Source organism: Leuresthes tenuis, unplaced genomic scaffold (assembly GCF_036924035.1).
Source record: "Leuresthes tenuis unplaced genomic scaffold, fLeuTen1.0.hap1 SCAF_22, whole genome shotgun sequence".
Classification (NCBI taxonomy): domain Eukaryota; kingdom Metazoa; phylum Chordata; class Actinopteri; order Atheriniformes; family Atherinopsidae; genus Leuresthes; species Leuresthes tenuis.
Window position 1 is genome coordinate 3,910,913 of NW_027325376.1, and position 16,480 is coordinate 3,927,392.

The following is a 16,480-nucleotide window of genomic DNA, read 5'->3' on the forward strand; positions in this document are numbered from 1 at the left end:
TCATTTAGTTGATAATTTGATGCCTCTGGCCGATAGCTGCAAGCAGAAACTGCTGTATGTACTTGTGCATGCCAACATCCCCCTGTTGCTATGCCTCTTTTCTGGATATTTCCATGAATGTGCTGTGGCTAATACAGATGTAACGGTTCTGCACGCGCGGCTAACTGCTGCTGAGCGTGTGGCTGTTACAGAAGGACTCTGCTAGATTTCACCGCCTTGCTGCCTGTGACACGGTTGTTTTTCATCATTAGCACTGAAAAACAACAGTCTACAGCTCGTACTGTCATTTTATATCCATATTAACTTAATTTATTACAACTTATGTGGTGCAAAACACTGTTGAAGCAGTGCAACAAGCTAAAGACTTGAGCTAAAGTTAGGCTACATAACAAAGTGGTATTCAGGCTTGGGACAAATTACTTTAAATTATAACCAGTTATTTGAGAATTTGACTGATAGTTTTGCTCATTTGCTCACCCTATAGTTGTGGGATGTAACACCACTGTTTTAAAAACACATAATAAAAACTCACGTGGTCCCTGTACATGCACAGCCATACACATGAGTTTGTTGGCACGCTGAAGAGGCCAAAAAGATGTAATCAAAAGTGACAAATGACCGTAAAGTGAGACATTGTGATGCTGGAGTCTGGAAACCAAAGTTGTGAACTGCGGTATCTCAGCCCGCGGACACTGGAGGACAGCTTGAGGCCTGGAAATGTTCATATAAAAGGTCAGAAACACGTTTTTAAGGTTCATAAACTTCTCTAGTGTTGCTTTCATTGAAATTACATGAAAACTTCTGTAATTAGTGACATAACCAATTGAACTACCAAGAAATGTACACAGTGAGGCGCGGATAATTGGGAAGAAATCATTAGAAAAGTGCAAATCTGATTTAAAAGCTTTTCTAATTACAAAGAATTAGAATTTATAGTAGTTTGATAATGACGAGTATCACAGTTAACTCATTTTTTTAGATAATCGTCTTCATTCATCGGTCTGAAAGCAGCCGGATGAAACTAACAGAAACTTTTAAACCTTTTTAATCACATAATCTTTTTGGGCTGCTGCATTTCTGACAAATGTATTCATGTTTCCTGTATTTATTTTTCAATAACTTCTACGTTATTAGTAGGTTTTACACTGAAATAGTAGCAACGAGTTAAAACATTTATTCTATTTATTAAGACAAAAATACAACAAAAATTAACTAGGTACTGCTTCTCAAAACTGATTATTTGCCAGTTTTCTTTCACAATAAGCAGAATATTTAGGTATTGTGGGCATTTAATGGAACTTTTTCACCATCTTAAGTCATTATCTAGATCAACTTGTGGATTTTCTTCCATCAGAAATGAAGAAAGATGTTATTTACAGTCCTAATATGTTTGAAATACTAACTCAGATGTCCAGACTGTCTCTCATCATTCATTCCTTTGACATAACTACATGATTTCTAATGAAATCTCAAGTATATATCACTTCTTGCATAGTTGTTTGAGCGTACAGTGTTGAGAAAAATAGCTTAAAATGCTTCTTGTAAGTTCAGTTGAAGCGATATAAAACCCAGAAAAGCAGTAAATTCTCATGTTTGAGGTGGTTTAATAAGCATATGTTCTGTTTTTTGTTTTTTTTCAGTAGAAGTACCACAAATTATGACATCAGATGTATTTTTACTGATGGATTTGACATGCGTAGTATGAGCCGGTTTGTCACATAGTCTCCAGATGAGACACGCTGACATTGAACTGTTTAATTTAGCTTTTACCCGTATGATAAACCGTCTGCTGTTCAAACTCTGCATTTCTTTATTGAGTACTTTACATGACCCTCGTGCAGTCTTGTTGGCACAGTGTTTTTGACGTTTAAAGTAGCCTCAAATGTTAAACATAAGCCAAAAGTTAAAGTTTTCCAGCTCTTTTCACTGGTGTATGTTTGAAATCTACGGTTAGCTAACAGTGCAGCAGAATCAGGGTGGATCAGCACTCTGTTTTTACTGCTGAATTCCTTTCAGTCAGCAAGTCAAGCCCTCTCTTTTCATTGTTTCTGCCTCCTCATGTGGCTCATTATGTCAAATCCTAAATATTGAACACATATTGCCATTAATCTGGATGGAGAAGGTCAGATGAGACAAATCATTATTTCCTGATAGATAACTTTTGATGAATCATTGTCTTGGCTTTCAGTTCCCAGCATGCCATGTTTTTATTTAAAGTCACAGCCCTTACTTGATGATGAATTATTGGGAAACTATTATATCTTTATTAACTTATCAGTGCAAACTGGATTATGCAGATTGTTCTTTATGTTTTTCATCAGTCTTGCAGATATAATGCAGAGTAATATTCTCCAAGGGGCTGCACAGAGTGAAGGAAAGAAGATGAAACTTGGACAGAAACTTTGCATGTGACGGCAACATTTCATTGATTGATGATTTAATTTGATTGACAGCTATGAAGTCTGACTCAAACGTCCATCTGATACAAGTGATACTCCTTAAACTGGAGCTAGAGATAATAATCCCAGAGGATTTAAGTTCAGCTCACATATTTGACCTCATCAGCAGTCAAAACGTCTCAATTTTCCCTTTTATTTGTGAAACCGGAGCTAGATGTTGAATATAGAATGAGTGGCTTAGGAAATGTCTGTGGCTTTATTAAACCTTTTAATATATTCTGAGCTGAAGTTAATTTAGTTTTATATGCAAAGTGTTGTTCTCAGCCTCAAAAAAGGCAACTTTTCTTATTTTATATGTATAATTGTATACTCCAGGAGTGTTTTTCCTGTTTTGGCGACAGAGTTTGCACATTGTATTAATGGGTTGCACGTTGTATTAATGGGTTGCACGTTGTATTAATCGGTTGCACGTTGTATTAATGTGTTGCACGTTGTATTAATGGGTTGCACGTTGTATTAATGGGTTGCACGTTGTATTAATCGGTTGCACGTTGTATTAATGGGTTGCACGTTGTATTAATGGGTTCAGTGTTTTCGCTGAATCCAAACCTCTCCATGTCACAGACGTAGTAGCACCTTTTTGGTCTGCTTCTTCGACAGTCTGAGAGGTTAAAGTGAGCTCAGTCTGGCTCCTTTCGTCGCTCTCTCCGACGTTTCCTTCGTCAGTCCTCTGGTAGGTCGTTGTTTTTTCTTTCCTTTTGGGTTTTCTTGGCTTCGAGGCGCATTAAAACCAACTGGTGGACTGATCGATGGACTGAAAATGTCGCATTGATCAGGGGTATTGATTGAGGACCCCTTCCTGGCTCTTGAATGCAGACTGTGGGTGGTCTGGGTCCGGTGACTTGGGCCTCGGATGACCAGGCTTACTTTGACTTTATTGGAATCTTGGGAATTTGGAGGCTGGATTAAAGCCTCTCGGTCTTTGTGTTCCTCAAATCTTTTCTGAGCAGTTTTTGTTACGGGAACGAGCGCGTCGAGCTTGGTTCTCAGGAATAAAAGACGGCTCCAGCTGCTACAGCTTTGACTCTGGATATCGGTTGATATTGCAGCCCTTTAGCACACCGGTGCTTGTCCTGTTTCAAGTGAAATGTCTTTGTGGTTGTACATTTTTCTGATGTTGTGCAGCTCTAACTCTTGAATGGTCAGTGCTGGTGCATCTGGCTTCGGACCGGCCGAAGTGTGTTGAAGCGCTGCTGATTATGATGGTTAAAGGGGAACTCCGGTATTTTTAAACCTTATTTCTGGCATGAAATACGTTCATCTACTCACTGAGAACAGTTTGGTGAAAGTCGGCGTCCTTCTGAAGATATTTAGATTCCTCGAGATCCATATAACGGAGTGAACGGGGCTTAGAGGATGCAGCCTCTAAATAAGGCATTATCTGTCTTTATTTCACCAATACTTTAAGAAGAATGAATGAATGAACGTGTGCTATAGCTCTGTTAGCTCATAGCTGCTGTTATGTGGCTACTTGCGGCTATAGGAGAGCTAACGGAGTAAAACAGCAGTTTATTCACTCTGGTAAGAACGTCCATCTTACTCAAAGTCGTCGTTCACGTTGTCAAAATCTGATAAATATCCTGCCATGTTGCACAAAACTATCAGCAGCAAACTCCGTGTGAAGTTAGCCGACTGTCACAGAGCACGGCGTGAATGAACTGTGCTGCAGGGGGGCGTGTGGATGAAGTGGTCCCAGTAGAGTGCCTGTGTAGAAATCCCTCCGTTAGCTCTCCTATAGCTGCAAGTAGCCACATAACAGCAGCTATGAGCTAACAGAGCTATAGCACACGTTCATTCATTCATTCTTCTTAAAGTATTGGTGAAATAAAGACAGATAATGCCTTATTTAGAGGCTCTAAGCCCCGTTCACTCCGTTATATGGATCTCCAGTTATCTAAATATCTTCAGAAGGACTCCGACTTTCACCAAACTGTGAGTAGATGAACGTATTTCATGCCAGAAAATACCGGCGTTCCCCTTTAAATGTCCATGTATCGACTGCCTGTTGCCTCTGAAGGATGTGTGTCAAGGCATTGGTCCTCTCTGTGGAGGAGCCTGTCAAAATGCTGAGTCACATCTCGGCAACAGTCGCCTGGGCAACACCTCCATGGTGACCAGCAGGAGGAAGATAAGGTCTCTTGCTGCTCAGCCAGTTGTGTAACATGGGCAGCGTTTTGCTCTTTTGCTGCTGATTGTGTCGCCTCCACCCAAACGTCCTCAACTGACATCTGACTCGCTGTGTAGCAGCTTCTTAACTATCAACACACTCCACCACTCCTGGCACGAGCTTCACTTTCAGTCGCAGAGGCAGAGAGCGAGTTGTAATGATGCCACCGGTCATTATGAGACATAACAGCACGGCTGATTTGATCTAAGACCTTCTGTAATGGAGACTCTTCGCTGAGGCTTTGCAGGGAGGGAAGGCTGAAGAAATGATGAAGGAACAGGTTTCACACTGTCCTCTGACATTATTTACTGCCTCTGAATGCTTATTTTCCTTCAAATGTGTGCCTCCTTTTCACTGAAGTACTTTTGCATAATCATTTCCAGTTTAATGCACCAACACACAGGGAAGAGCCTCCCGTTGGCACATAACCCAGCTCTGGCTCTGTGGTTGGCTTGTTAAAGCACACGTTCACATCCATCCATCTGAAAACATCTGCATTTAAACAGCTCTGACTTTCCCTGGATGGAAACGGCAGCGTCTGGACTTCAGAGCACCGTCACGTGTCTCTACTCTGATGCGTTTGATTACGGTTTAACTCCCGACTGTAGAGTGGCGGCTGCAGCCGAACATGTGCCCGAGCTCTTCCTGGACGCGCTGCGTTTCTCCTCTGGTTGGATCTGCACATCTTCTGCTGTTATGAAGTCATTTGCTGCTGCTGTGTGTCGTGCATTAACTGCACAGCCCCACCCTCTGTGAGGCTGAAGCTCCAGGATATAAACAGAGGAATCTGGAGAGGAGTTTATGCAGCTGAGATCTGAGCGTAAAATGAATGCAACTGTGGACAGAAATGATGGGATGCTGCAGAAACTTCAACAAAATGTTAGCGTGCAGCTTTATTTACGTTGGCGTGTATAAAAAGCTGCATCAAACCAGCAGAAAAGCATTTAATTTCACTATTTGAGGTCTTATTGTGGCCCGTTTGCCTCCTGTTCCTTAATGGCACCTCAGTGGAACATTAGTTTCAACTTTTGTTTATTTTTCCAACACTGGACTCGTGTTTCAATGACTTAAAAATGACTTAAACCCCAAAATCAAATGCCACGTTAGGTTTTTAGCTGTAATACCAATAATCGTGGTTAAATGTTACTGTTAAAGTGGATTTTTCTTCTCTCTGGAGGTGAAGCAACGCGGTGTCACATGAGCTCACAGAGAGGAGCATCTCTGCCTCGGCGCTGGCTCCGTGAACAAACTGAATTGAATTTTCTGTCCACGCTGATTTGATAAAGCTCGGATAGAAGTCCTGACTCACAGGGAATCAGAGTGATTGTTGGCTCGGGGAAAGTTTCCTTTTCCTCTTTAGCTCATTTCGTAGTTTGCTCCGGTTTTAAGTGCGATGTTCCTCTTAACTTCCATCTGATGGAGGTGAGCGAGTGTTGGGGGTTATCCAACCGGTCGTAACCCTGTGGTGGCGCCACACGTGGATCTGTTGGTCAGCAGAGGTCACCTTGAGCGAGAATCGATGTGATGACACGAGAAAAAGGCTCAAACAAGGCGTTCATACTGTTGCTGCAGTGCATCGCCGCAGAGCTCAAAAGGGCCAAGATGAGAATCACCGAGTCAGCCGTTCACAGAGGCTGGGAATCCGAATCAGCCAAGAAAACTCAAGAAAGGATTAGGTATGAAGGTCATGGAAAGCGAACCCTGCTAAGAGACGCCTGGAGAAGAAAACTAATGTTTATGAGCACAGATGAGCTGCAGCTCAGCTTCACCAGTCAGCAGGAACTGAGGGATCAACCGAAGCACCTTCACATCCAGTCCAGTCCAACTTTATTTATAAAGCACATTTAAAACAAAAGAGTCAAACATACATTCACACAGACGTAAAAACCAGAGAAGAAACCGGCAGAATAAGTAAAACAGCAACTAGAACGAGGCCTCTGAGCTTCAGCCCAGTTTCTGGGGCGACCGAAGTCAGCTGATCAGCAGATTTTAGGGACCGTGGGGAACAAACCGCTGTAGCAGGTCAGAGAGGTGAGCTGGAGCGAGACAATTCAGACATTTATATACCAAAAGGAGCGTTTTAATGTCACTTCTGTTCACAGGAAGCCAGACAGAAGTGGTGTGTGTGTGCAAGGTAAAAGGCGTGAAAGGAAGGCCGGGCTGAGCCCAGCATAAAGAGCGTTGTAGTAGAGTCCAGATGAAACCTCCTTTTCAGAGCTGTGGCAGAACAGGTTTGAGCTTCAGAAGCTCTTCTGTACAACAGCGCTTTGAAAGGGGGTCAACTTCAGGTTTCTTTTCATTAACACTTTAAGCCTTCAGCCACATCCATGCGTGGATGTCATGGAGACGGTCCGATGGTGGTCGGATGGAGTGAATAAAGCAGTGGGAAGATGGCCCTAAAAGCAAATGAAGAGAGAGAAGAAGAGTTGAACCATGACACCTCGTCTTAAACGGCTGAGTTTTCATCAGTTTCTGACAAGGAATTTGGTTGTTTTGACACGTTTTTCATCGTCTGGGTGCGTTCGTCTGGCTTTGAGAAGAAGCTTCATGCAAAGAGCTGAATGAAGGAAACTCAGGAAGTGAGAAACTGAAGCAGCTTGTTGCACTTCCAGCCTTACTGCAGTCACTGTGGGTCACAGGAAGCGTGCACGCACACGCGCACGTGGAGAAACGCATGGCGGTGTCTGGGTTTTGTTAAAAAAAAGGTCGATTTGCTGCTGAAGCACAAGTTTACTTGAGCTGACACCCACTTCCCCTTTTTCTCTGAAGGACGCCTTTAAGACAGAGTAAGAGCTCCTGAACTTTTTGGATAATCCTGCAGAGAGATCAGAACCGTGTTGGGTCCTGGTCTCCTTCCACAGGGACGTTGGAGGAATATGGGGCTGGGATTAAGACTCACTTTTTCATCGCTGTGACTCATCCTGTCTTGAGGCTGATTAATACGTTCAGGGTGTCTTTACTTTTCGTTGTGGGCAGGATGTTTCAGGTCACATCTCTCACAGTCTGACTCATCTGGGTGTTGTGATGCAGTTGGTAGCACGTCCACAGGGGGGTGAGCTCTCCCCGGTCCAGCAGGAGGATGGTTATTATTATCCTTTTTGTGGCCACGTGTCATTTTAATCCCTTTGTCTGTTAACACATCAGCCTGCTTCGCAGTGAACAGAAATGTCTCTTCTTAAAATGAGGAGCTTAAAAAGCTGCTAAAGCTCACTCTGATATTGCCAAAAGCCATTCAAACGTGTCGCGGTAACTCAAGCTTCTTTATCAAAGGAAACTCTGGTGTCTGGAGGCAGAATTTACCCACAAAGACCTGTTTTCCAAAGTGGGGAAACTTGAGTTCAGCTGCTTTTAAATGAGGACTGCAGGATACTGTGAAAACAGCAGTGTGTTGTTTTTCTGTTGAGGATCATTTACTGCAGACGTCGTGTCTTTCAACGCTACATTTAGGTTTATTTACAGATTAATTACTACTTTAAAACGATTGGCTTGATGTCGCAGCTCAACTAAAATGAACACAATGCTAAAAAGTGTCAACTTAAGCTCTCCGTGTTGCCTTTTTCGGTTTGTATAAAGTACCTTTAACTCTTATTGGTTCGAACAGAAGCCTCTGACCCAACACTATGATGCACTTATGCTGTTTTATTCTGTTCAGACAGAAAAGTAGAGAGAATTTAAACCTGCACACATGCCAGATATTCATGAAAAAGCTCCTGCAAACAGCATATCAGAGTGTGTTCAGTCAGAGGCTTCCTCAGCTTCACTGCAACAAAGCATGGAAGGAGGTCATTCCCGCCCTGAAAAGGATCTAATTGGTTTGTTTTATGATGGGGTGAAACTGTAATTTCCCTTTAGGGATAAATAAGATTTATGGGGGAATTTAACATGAATGAATGTAGCTTTTTCATTATATTTCGAGCTTTATTTGTCATCTTCTTGTTTGTCTGCGAGCTGATAGTGTTCGATTGTCTGTCCTGGTGACAAAGTTCATTTTCCTGAGCTGTAAATGTGTGCATGAACGCCCCACAGTGTCTGTCTTTGCTCTTTATTCGCACACTAACAGCCCGTCCTGCCTGTTTGTGCCTTATAGACCTTCACCTTGTAGGCACTGTGATCCAGCCTCCTCACAACACCGTCTGTATGTCTTCACCACCCCCCCTCCTCCCTCCCTCCTTATCGTTCAGGGTAACGGCGCGTTGCTAAATGGAGTCGGAGCAGCTGTACCATAGAGGCTACTGCAGGAACAGCTACAACAGCATCGCCAGCGCCAGCAGCGACGAGGAACTGTTGGATGGAGCCGGCGTCATCATGGACTTCCACACCACAGAGACAACCTGCTGGATGGGGACGCTGCCTCCCCAGGTAGGGCGTACCTCAGAGCCCCCCCCCCACCCCAAGGTCTGGACGTCTTGAGCTTCCCCTTCATAGTCCAAGCTTGCTGCACCCCGACCCTCCTCCTCCAGTCAGATAGGACCGAGCCCTGACCCCTCAGATCCCATCGTGCCCCTTCCTTCCTTCCTTCCTTCCTTCCTTCCTTCCTTCCTTCCTTCCTTCCTTCCTTCCTTCCTTCCTTCCTTCCTTCCTTCCTTCCTTCCTTCCTTCCTTCCTTCCTTCCTTCCTTCCTTCCTTCCTTCCTTCCTTCCTTCCTTCCTTCCTTCCTTCCTTCCTTCCTTCCTTCCTTCCTTCCTTCCTTCCTTCCTTCCTTCCTTCCTTCCTTCCTTCCTTCCTTCCTTCCTTCCTTCCTTCCTTCCTTCCTTCCTTCCTTCCTTCCTTCCTTCCTTCCTTCCTTCCTTCCTTCCTTCCTTCCTTCCTTCCTTCCTTCCTTCCTTCCTTCCTTCCTTCCTTCCTTCCTTCCTTCCTTCCTTCCTTCCTTCCTTCCTTCCTTCCTTCCTTCCTTCCTTCCTTCCTTCCTTCCTTCCTTCCTTCCTTCCTTCCTTCCTTCCTTCCTTCCTTCCTTCCTTCCTTCCTTCCGTCCGTCCGTCCGTCCGTCCGTCCGTCCGTCCGTCCGTCCGTCCGTCCGTCCGTCCGTCCGTCCGTCCGTCCGTCCGTCCGTCCGTCCGTCCGTCCGTCCGTCCGTCCGTCCGTCCGTCCGTCCGTCCGTCCGTCCGTCCGTCCGTCCGTCCGTCCGTCCGTCCGTCCGTCCGTCCGTCCGTCCGTCCGTCCGTCCGTCCGTCCGTCCGTCCGTCCGTCCGTCCGTCCGTCCGTCCGTCCGTCCGTCCGTCCGTCCGTCCGTCCGTCCGTCCGTCCGTCCGTCCGTCCGTCCGTCCGTCCGTCCGTCCGTCCGTCCGTCCGTCCGTCCGTCCGTCCGTCCGTCCGTCCGTCCGTCCGTCCGTCCGTCCGTCCGTCCGTCCGTCCGTCCGTCCGTCCGTCCGTCCGTCCGTCCGTCCGTCCGTCCGTCCGTCCGTCCGTCCGTCCGTCCGTCCGTCCGTCCGTCCGTCCGTCCGTCCGTCCGTCGCCAGCCAAGATGCTTCACTGCTGCTTTTATTTCCTCCTCCATCTTGTCCAGAGAACATCTTTGCCCAAACATCCATTCAGCCTCACAAATGGCTGCAGAATAACTTGCAAGTCACACAAAGTTGAGTTTTTGAACAGGAAAATCACTTGAATTCAAACTCGGCTTCCATATATTCGCACACTTTTTAGTTATGAGTTATGTTCAGATAGAACTAATAAATGATAACAATATTAACACAAATGCTTTTTCTTTAGCTGTTTAAAAGCTCTTTAAAGGCCCATTATTTAACCAATAAGACTTCCTAAACTTATAGATCTACTTTACACATATTAGAAACCTTGGTATTGTCCAGTTAAACCTTTCCTCTCCAGTCATTTGTGCAGTTGTTTTGCAGATGTTTCTTGATAACATTTTCCTGGTTTTGCCTTCCCTGTTTGTCTTTCCTTCCAGCATCCTGACCCGATCGCCTCTCTGACGCTCTGCCTCCTGCTTTCCTGCACGCTCGCCCGTTGTTTCTCTCACATTCATCCCGTTTCGTCTCTTTTAATTCAGGAATGATAACTTTGAATGTCGGAGTGTGTGACGAACCAATCAGAGACCTGATAGTTTCTCTCTGTTGTTATCATTCGATAAGTTACAGGCTTGATATCATCTTCAGTTTGGTCATCTGTTTTTCATTCATTCACTGGCTCCCTAACAGGTTTCTGCCCCTTTGCTCTTCCTCTTCTGAGTGAGTTACGTTCCTGGACTCGTAGGTTTGAGTTGCAGCTGATCAAACAGAAAACGCACCCTCCTGAGATCTGGGTCAGAGGTGTCGGCTGAGCTTAGCTCTTCCAGCATTTTTGCCAGGTGTTTAATCACAGGACGTCTTCGTTGGAGCGTCACGGCTCCAACTGCCGTGTTTATGCAAAGGCTAAAGATGGGATTTTTTAGTTTAAACATCGCTTTTGGTGTTTTCTTAGTGGAGAGGTCATCTCTGTCTCTCTGGACCGGATAATTAGTCAAACAGAGGACTAACGGCTGAGCTGCAGCGAGGAGAAAATCCTTCTCAACTCTCAGGACCTGTTAGAGAACCTGGTAGTTTACTCCGGTCTTATTTCACAACAGTAGAAAAGTTGAACCTCAACATTCATAATCAAAGTATTCTTTAATTATGAATGTATGTCGCTGCACTGTGAGACAGATGTTAACCTGAGATAATTCTCTTGTTCAGCTTCCAGTTAAAACTGTAATCTGAAGGCGCCACCAGTCACTCATTTTAAAAAATATCATCACTTTGGATAAATTCACAGACTAATTTTGCGGTTTTGCTAAAAGCGCGTCACCCTGCGCTTATTTTCTGACTGAGCGGCTTGAGATAAATGGTTGAATGCAGGTTGGGAGAGCAGCTGGAAGCGGCGACCGCCACAGCTGGACGCCATAAAATGACATTTGTGATTGTTCCAGTGAATCTGTGTGAATGAGATCAATTAAACTGTGTTGATGTCACTTTAACCAGCTTTAGGCACAGTTTTGGAAGTCATCCGGTGTCTCTGGCAGCATATTTTCCAGAGAGTTGACTACATCTGCTGCATGTTGTCTCCTGTTGAGCCCATAATTTAATCCCACGCTGCTAAAAGTGCGCTCCGACGCCGCAGAGCAGGGCGTCGCTAATGCTCCCCTGCGTCGATTCAGTCCCAATTCAGAAGGTTTTAGGAGGTTTTAACAAAAGTAATGGTAAGAATAATGGATAATAAATGGATTTTTGGTCTAATAGTACATTATAAAACCCTCAATCAAAGGATTTTATAAATCGAAATTGGATTTTTCAAATTTAGTTTTTTTTTTAGTCCAGACTTTGTCATGATATCAGTTTTTTTCTCTCAATATTTCTTCATCCAGATTAGGAACGTACATCTTTTCCTGTCACTTTTTCACTTTAAAATTACGTTCAGGTATTTTAAACCTCTCCTTAACTCCAGGAAACACCTCACCTGTGTTGTAGGTTGTCTTTTCTCACCTTGGAACACGTTTCAGGAATGTCTGCCTCTCGGCTGCTTTGGGCTCACCTCAAGGAAAGAACGAGCAACATTTCTGTCTGATGGTCTGACCAATCGGACCTGGAGCTTCCAGGAGAGAGTCCTTAAAGAGACTTAAATGTGGTGTGATGTGGTGAAGCTGATCTGTGATGTAGAAGATGTAGAAGAACAGTTTTAAGAAGTGATAACGGCCACTATTAGCATGCTAACTTAACTTATAACAGCTGGATATAAAGATGCTAGGTGTAGCATCACAACAAGTGTTAAAGCTCTTAATTAAGTTGTTAGCTTGTTGTTTTGTTGCACAGCTAATGTCAGTACTTTGTAATTACAGACATACCGGCTTGATCCACATCTTTTTATTTTATTTAGATAACTTTGTTGCAGATACAGAGTGAAACCTGATGCTTTCTGCCACTTATTGGTTGGTTTATACACGGTTAACAGCCTCTGTGATAAGCAGGCGACTGCCAGCTGTCGCTGAGGATTTTGGGAGTTGCAGCTTTTCTTTGGCATGTTTGAGGAGGATGTGTCTTTATTTTATTTGTGTTCATGTAACAGGGGTAGGCTCACATCGGTCATTAGCTTCTTATTCTTTCACCCTGAAACTGGAGCTCCGGGCAGTTAAATACAAAAGGTGAAAGCAATAAGAACCCTAAGCCTCCACTTCTTCTTCTGCCTCTGCTGCAGACAGAGACCAAGCTTCAGTACTTTAAAACAAAGCGCTGTTGGCCTGCCTTCCTTTCTGATGTCACAGACCTGGTGCAGGGCTCTGACCTGTATTTCAGCCTCTGAGATGTGCACATTCCTGTGAACCAGTTCGGCTGCCAGCAGGTGTAAGCAGATCTCTGGATAAAGGCCCTTCCTTTTAGTTGGAGTCCTGCCTCTCTTCCTCCTGGTGCTATTTTCGGGTGTGTTCACAGAAAACCCTGTCAACCCTCCTCAGGGGAAACACTGCAGCGTGACCGAGTGGCTGCTTCCCTCCGTGGTCACATGGAGCCTAGCTCTGAAAGTGTTCCTCTCTGTGTTAGATATATCCACTCAGCCGCTTTGAGCTGAAAGGTTTTATGGACTCTGGAAAGTTTTTGCTGCTTCAAACTTCCTGCTTGGATCCTCCTCGAGGAAGGAGGCGGCTTTTTACCACCTGTGTCACTGCCTAGCAGCAGGAGTGCCACCGACAGGTAAGAGGCCTTTGAGGTCTAAAGTTTAACAAGCCGTTCTTTATGTTACAGTAAAAACAAAGTGCTTAATGACCCGGTAATGCTTTAGCCTGGGAACTGAAACTTATGAGAAAGGACTGGCTTTGCTGTCTCATGTAATAACACGTAATTACAGGAAGTTTACAAAACACAGCAGAACTGCAGTGACCGGTTTCTTTTGAACTTCACCTGAGAAAGAAGCAGAAAAATATGAGAAACTATTTCAAATCTTGATGCTTGAGTTGTGCAAAAGAGATCCAGAGTATATTTAACTGGTTATTTCATATCAGCTGGGATTCTGACAGCTGAGAAATGGCTCCCGGTGTTGCTTTGTTGTGTTTTAAATGTTTTTAGTGAGTGAAAGGCCTGGACCAGCTCAGTCCAGCACCTTCTGCTGTTGGACTAGATGCAGGATGTGGTTTAACGTTGTCTTGCTGAAAAATGCACGATGTTGTCTAAATGGGAGCAGATGTTGCTCTAAAACCTGTTTATACCTTTCAGCCTTGATGGAGCCTTTCCAGATGTGCAGGTTTCCAGTTCCATAGGCAAAAAGAATCCCACAAAAGATGACCACAGAACAATTTTGCACTTTTTCTCAGTTCATCATAAATGAGCCAAGAGAATATAGCAGTTTGTGGCTTTATTTCTTCTTTAAATGATGGAGCTTTAACCTGCATATATGTGGACTGCAGTGATCTGCCACATGATGAGATTAACTGGATTACAGCTACAGTCGGGTTCTGCTCCTTATCTGAGGGTAATTATCCTTGGATATATGGCGGTGAATGAATGGAATCACTGGCACAAAGCGTGTCATACCCCGGTACGATAGGTGGCGCTGTCCCCATTTCAGCTATCGCTAATAGAGCCACTTCCTGTTGACGTCTTCACCGCCAACAACAACAAACTCAGGCATTCAGAAAGATGATCCGATTCGATTTTAGTCAGATTAAGGTTGTTACATGAGCTGAATAACTCAGTCTTATTGTAATTTAGCCGTTAATCCGATCCGATCGGCGCTCATTTAACCGCTCTGAGTGACTGTGACTTTTCCACATTATTAGCTTAAAGTTTCAAGACTTCATTCAATTCATTAGAAAACTTTTCACACAACGTGGGCTTAGAAAATAAGAAAAATAACTCTTAGTAGTCGCATTAATTGTAAATTGCCAAGTAGGCCTTAAATACAAAAGTCTGTTTGAAAATACAAGCCTCCGGAGTTAAAAACCCACGATCAGCTCTGTCTATGGGCCTTAAAGACTAAGAATCTGATAAATTACTCTTCATGTAGATGGAAAAGGATGCATGAAGGCTGAAAATATTATTATTATTATAATATATTGCAGCAGTAAATGTGAGGGACAAAACCTACCAAAGTACAGCTGATCAGCGCCACAGTGTCTGTCCTCCTAAAATGATGCCACTACTCACACAGTCTGGCTCTGATAACGGGTGTTTTCAAATAAAATATGAGTTTATGTGACCGCTCAGTGTGAAGGACGCTGCTTTGAGCCGCTCTGTACAGAAGGCTTTGGAAAAGAGAAGGAAAAACGAGTTGATAAGATGATGAATGATGTCCAAACTCATGCACATGGAGCTGAATTGGCATATCTGTGTTAAGTAAGAGGCCTCACATCCTCATTTCAGCAACACTGCTGACAATTAGCTGATTCTGCAGTGCTGGGGATGTCGTAAGCGCACGTAGATGCAGCTCTGAGTCGCCTCTGTTGTCCTGAAAAAGGCCTGTGAAGCACAGAGATGGTGGTCTGGTGATGTGAGGCTGCCTTCGTGCAGAATGTGTCGTTATTACAGTAAAAATCAGTTTCTAAAGAAGTAAATGTTTAAATTCACACGGCTATGTAAGAACACCTTTTAAAGGGGAGCATTTAATATGTTGTCAGAAACGTGCAGGATGCAGAAAGACCGCTTTAGGTTTAAATTGTGACTTTATACGAGCAAACCCATGATCTGTGTCACTGCTGCTAGATTAAACGTTTTTTAATCTTTAAGTTCTTGTTTTGTGAGTCTAAATCCAAACTATATTTAGTTGAATAGAACAGTGCAAAACTAGAAATATTCACACTTAAAATTGCCCATTTGTGGCCTTTCTTCTTGATGTAAGAATGAATTAATTTATAATGATATTTAATGTTTAAACGTTTCTGTCACCGTGGATATTCCTCAGAGATTAAGTGTCGGCTCACTTACTTTGACTCTCCTTCAGTGGATAATGGAATAACCCACTTTACAGACTCACCCACCCCTGTGACCCGACACCATGGTCTGTCCCATGCAGGCAGGGCTCGCCGATCTCCCCTAGCAACCAAAGCAGGCAGGGCAAACTGGCTCGGTGTGATCGTCTTTCTGTGTGTGTGTGTGTGTGATGACATCATCAGCTCGAACAGTCAGCTGCTGCAGTGAACGGGGCAGAGGAGGGAGGGGAGGGAGACGGCTGTGCATTAACGCACACATTTATTTCCTCTTGCTCGCTCTCGCTCTCACAGCCCCGCTCGTCTTGCTTTGGTAAACATGGCAGCGGCTAATGACACACGCAGCGAGCTTGTGAGAGCTAGCCCAGTTTAGCCTAGCTTCATCTTAGCTGACAACATGGAGGAGGAGGACGCGGCGGCCGACCCCTATCTGCCCTACGACGGGGGAGGGGACACCATTCCCCTGCAGGAGATCCCTAAAAGAGGTACGCTGCGACGGCTCTTCTCTCTCTGATTCCTTCCTTTCGCCACACTGCTGCGATGACAGAGGCCCTCCTTCTTCTTCTTCTGGTACGAGTCGCTGACAGATGGCAGACGGTGCAGGTTGAGCAGTCGCTGCAGCCTCCTGAACTGCTGATGAAGCAGCCTGTATGGATATGAAGCTGCCTTTGCTGAGCGAAACGGCTCCTTTCACCGTCCACCTCTTTGTTGATGATTAACCGGCCGTGTGTGCTGAAGATAATGAGATAAAGAAGGAGTTCAGTGTCAAGGCTTTGGGCCTGTTCACCACGAAGAAAATATCAGTGGTATCCCGGTTACTTTTCCTCCTGGTTTCACATACGTTAACCACATGTAGGACACCTGTTGGCAGCATTCAGGGTGTTACCCACAGCTTTATGTAACATGCCCTCAGGATCAGGTGGTTGCCTAATTATTATTCATTTAAAAATGTTTCTGTTTTTTAAGCTTTATCTC

The 16,480-nt window shown here is 44.4% G+C and overlaps 1 protein-coding gene across 1 annotated transcript in view; it reads left to right on the top strand.

Moving 5' to 3' along the window:
* Positions 1–16,480, top strand: part of clcn3 (chloride channel 3) — a 39,532-nt gene that overhangs the window by 477 nt on the left and 22,575 nt on the right. Inside the window, 2 exon segments of the mRNA XM_072376505.1 lie at positions 8,808–8,947; positions 8,950–8,985. Coding sequence (XP_072232606.1) covers positions 8,827–8,947; positions 8,950–8,985 — 157 coding nt within the window. The 5' untranslated portion in view covers positions 8,808–8,826.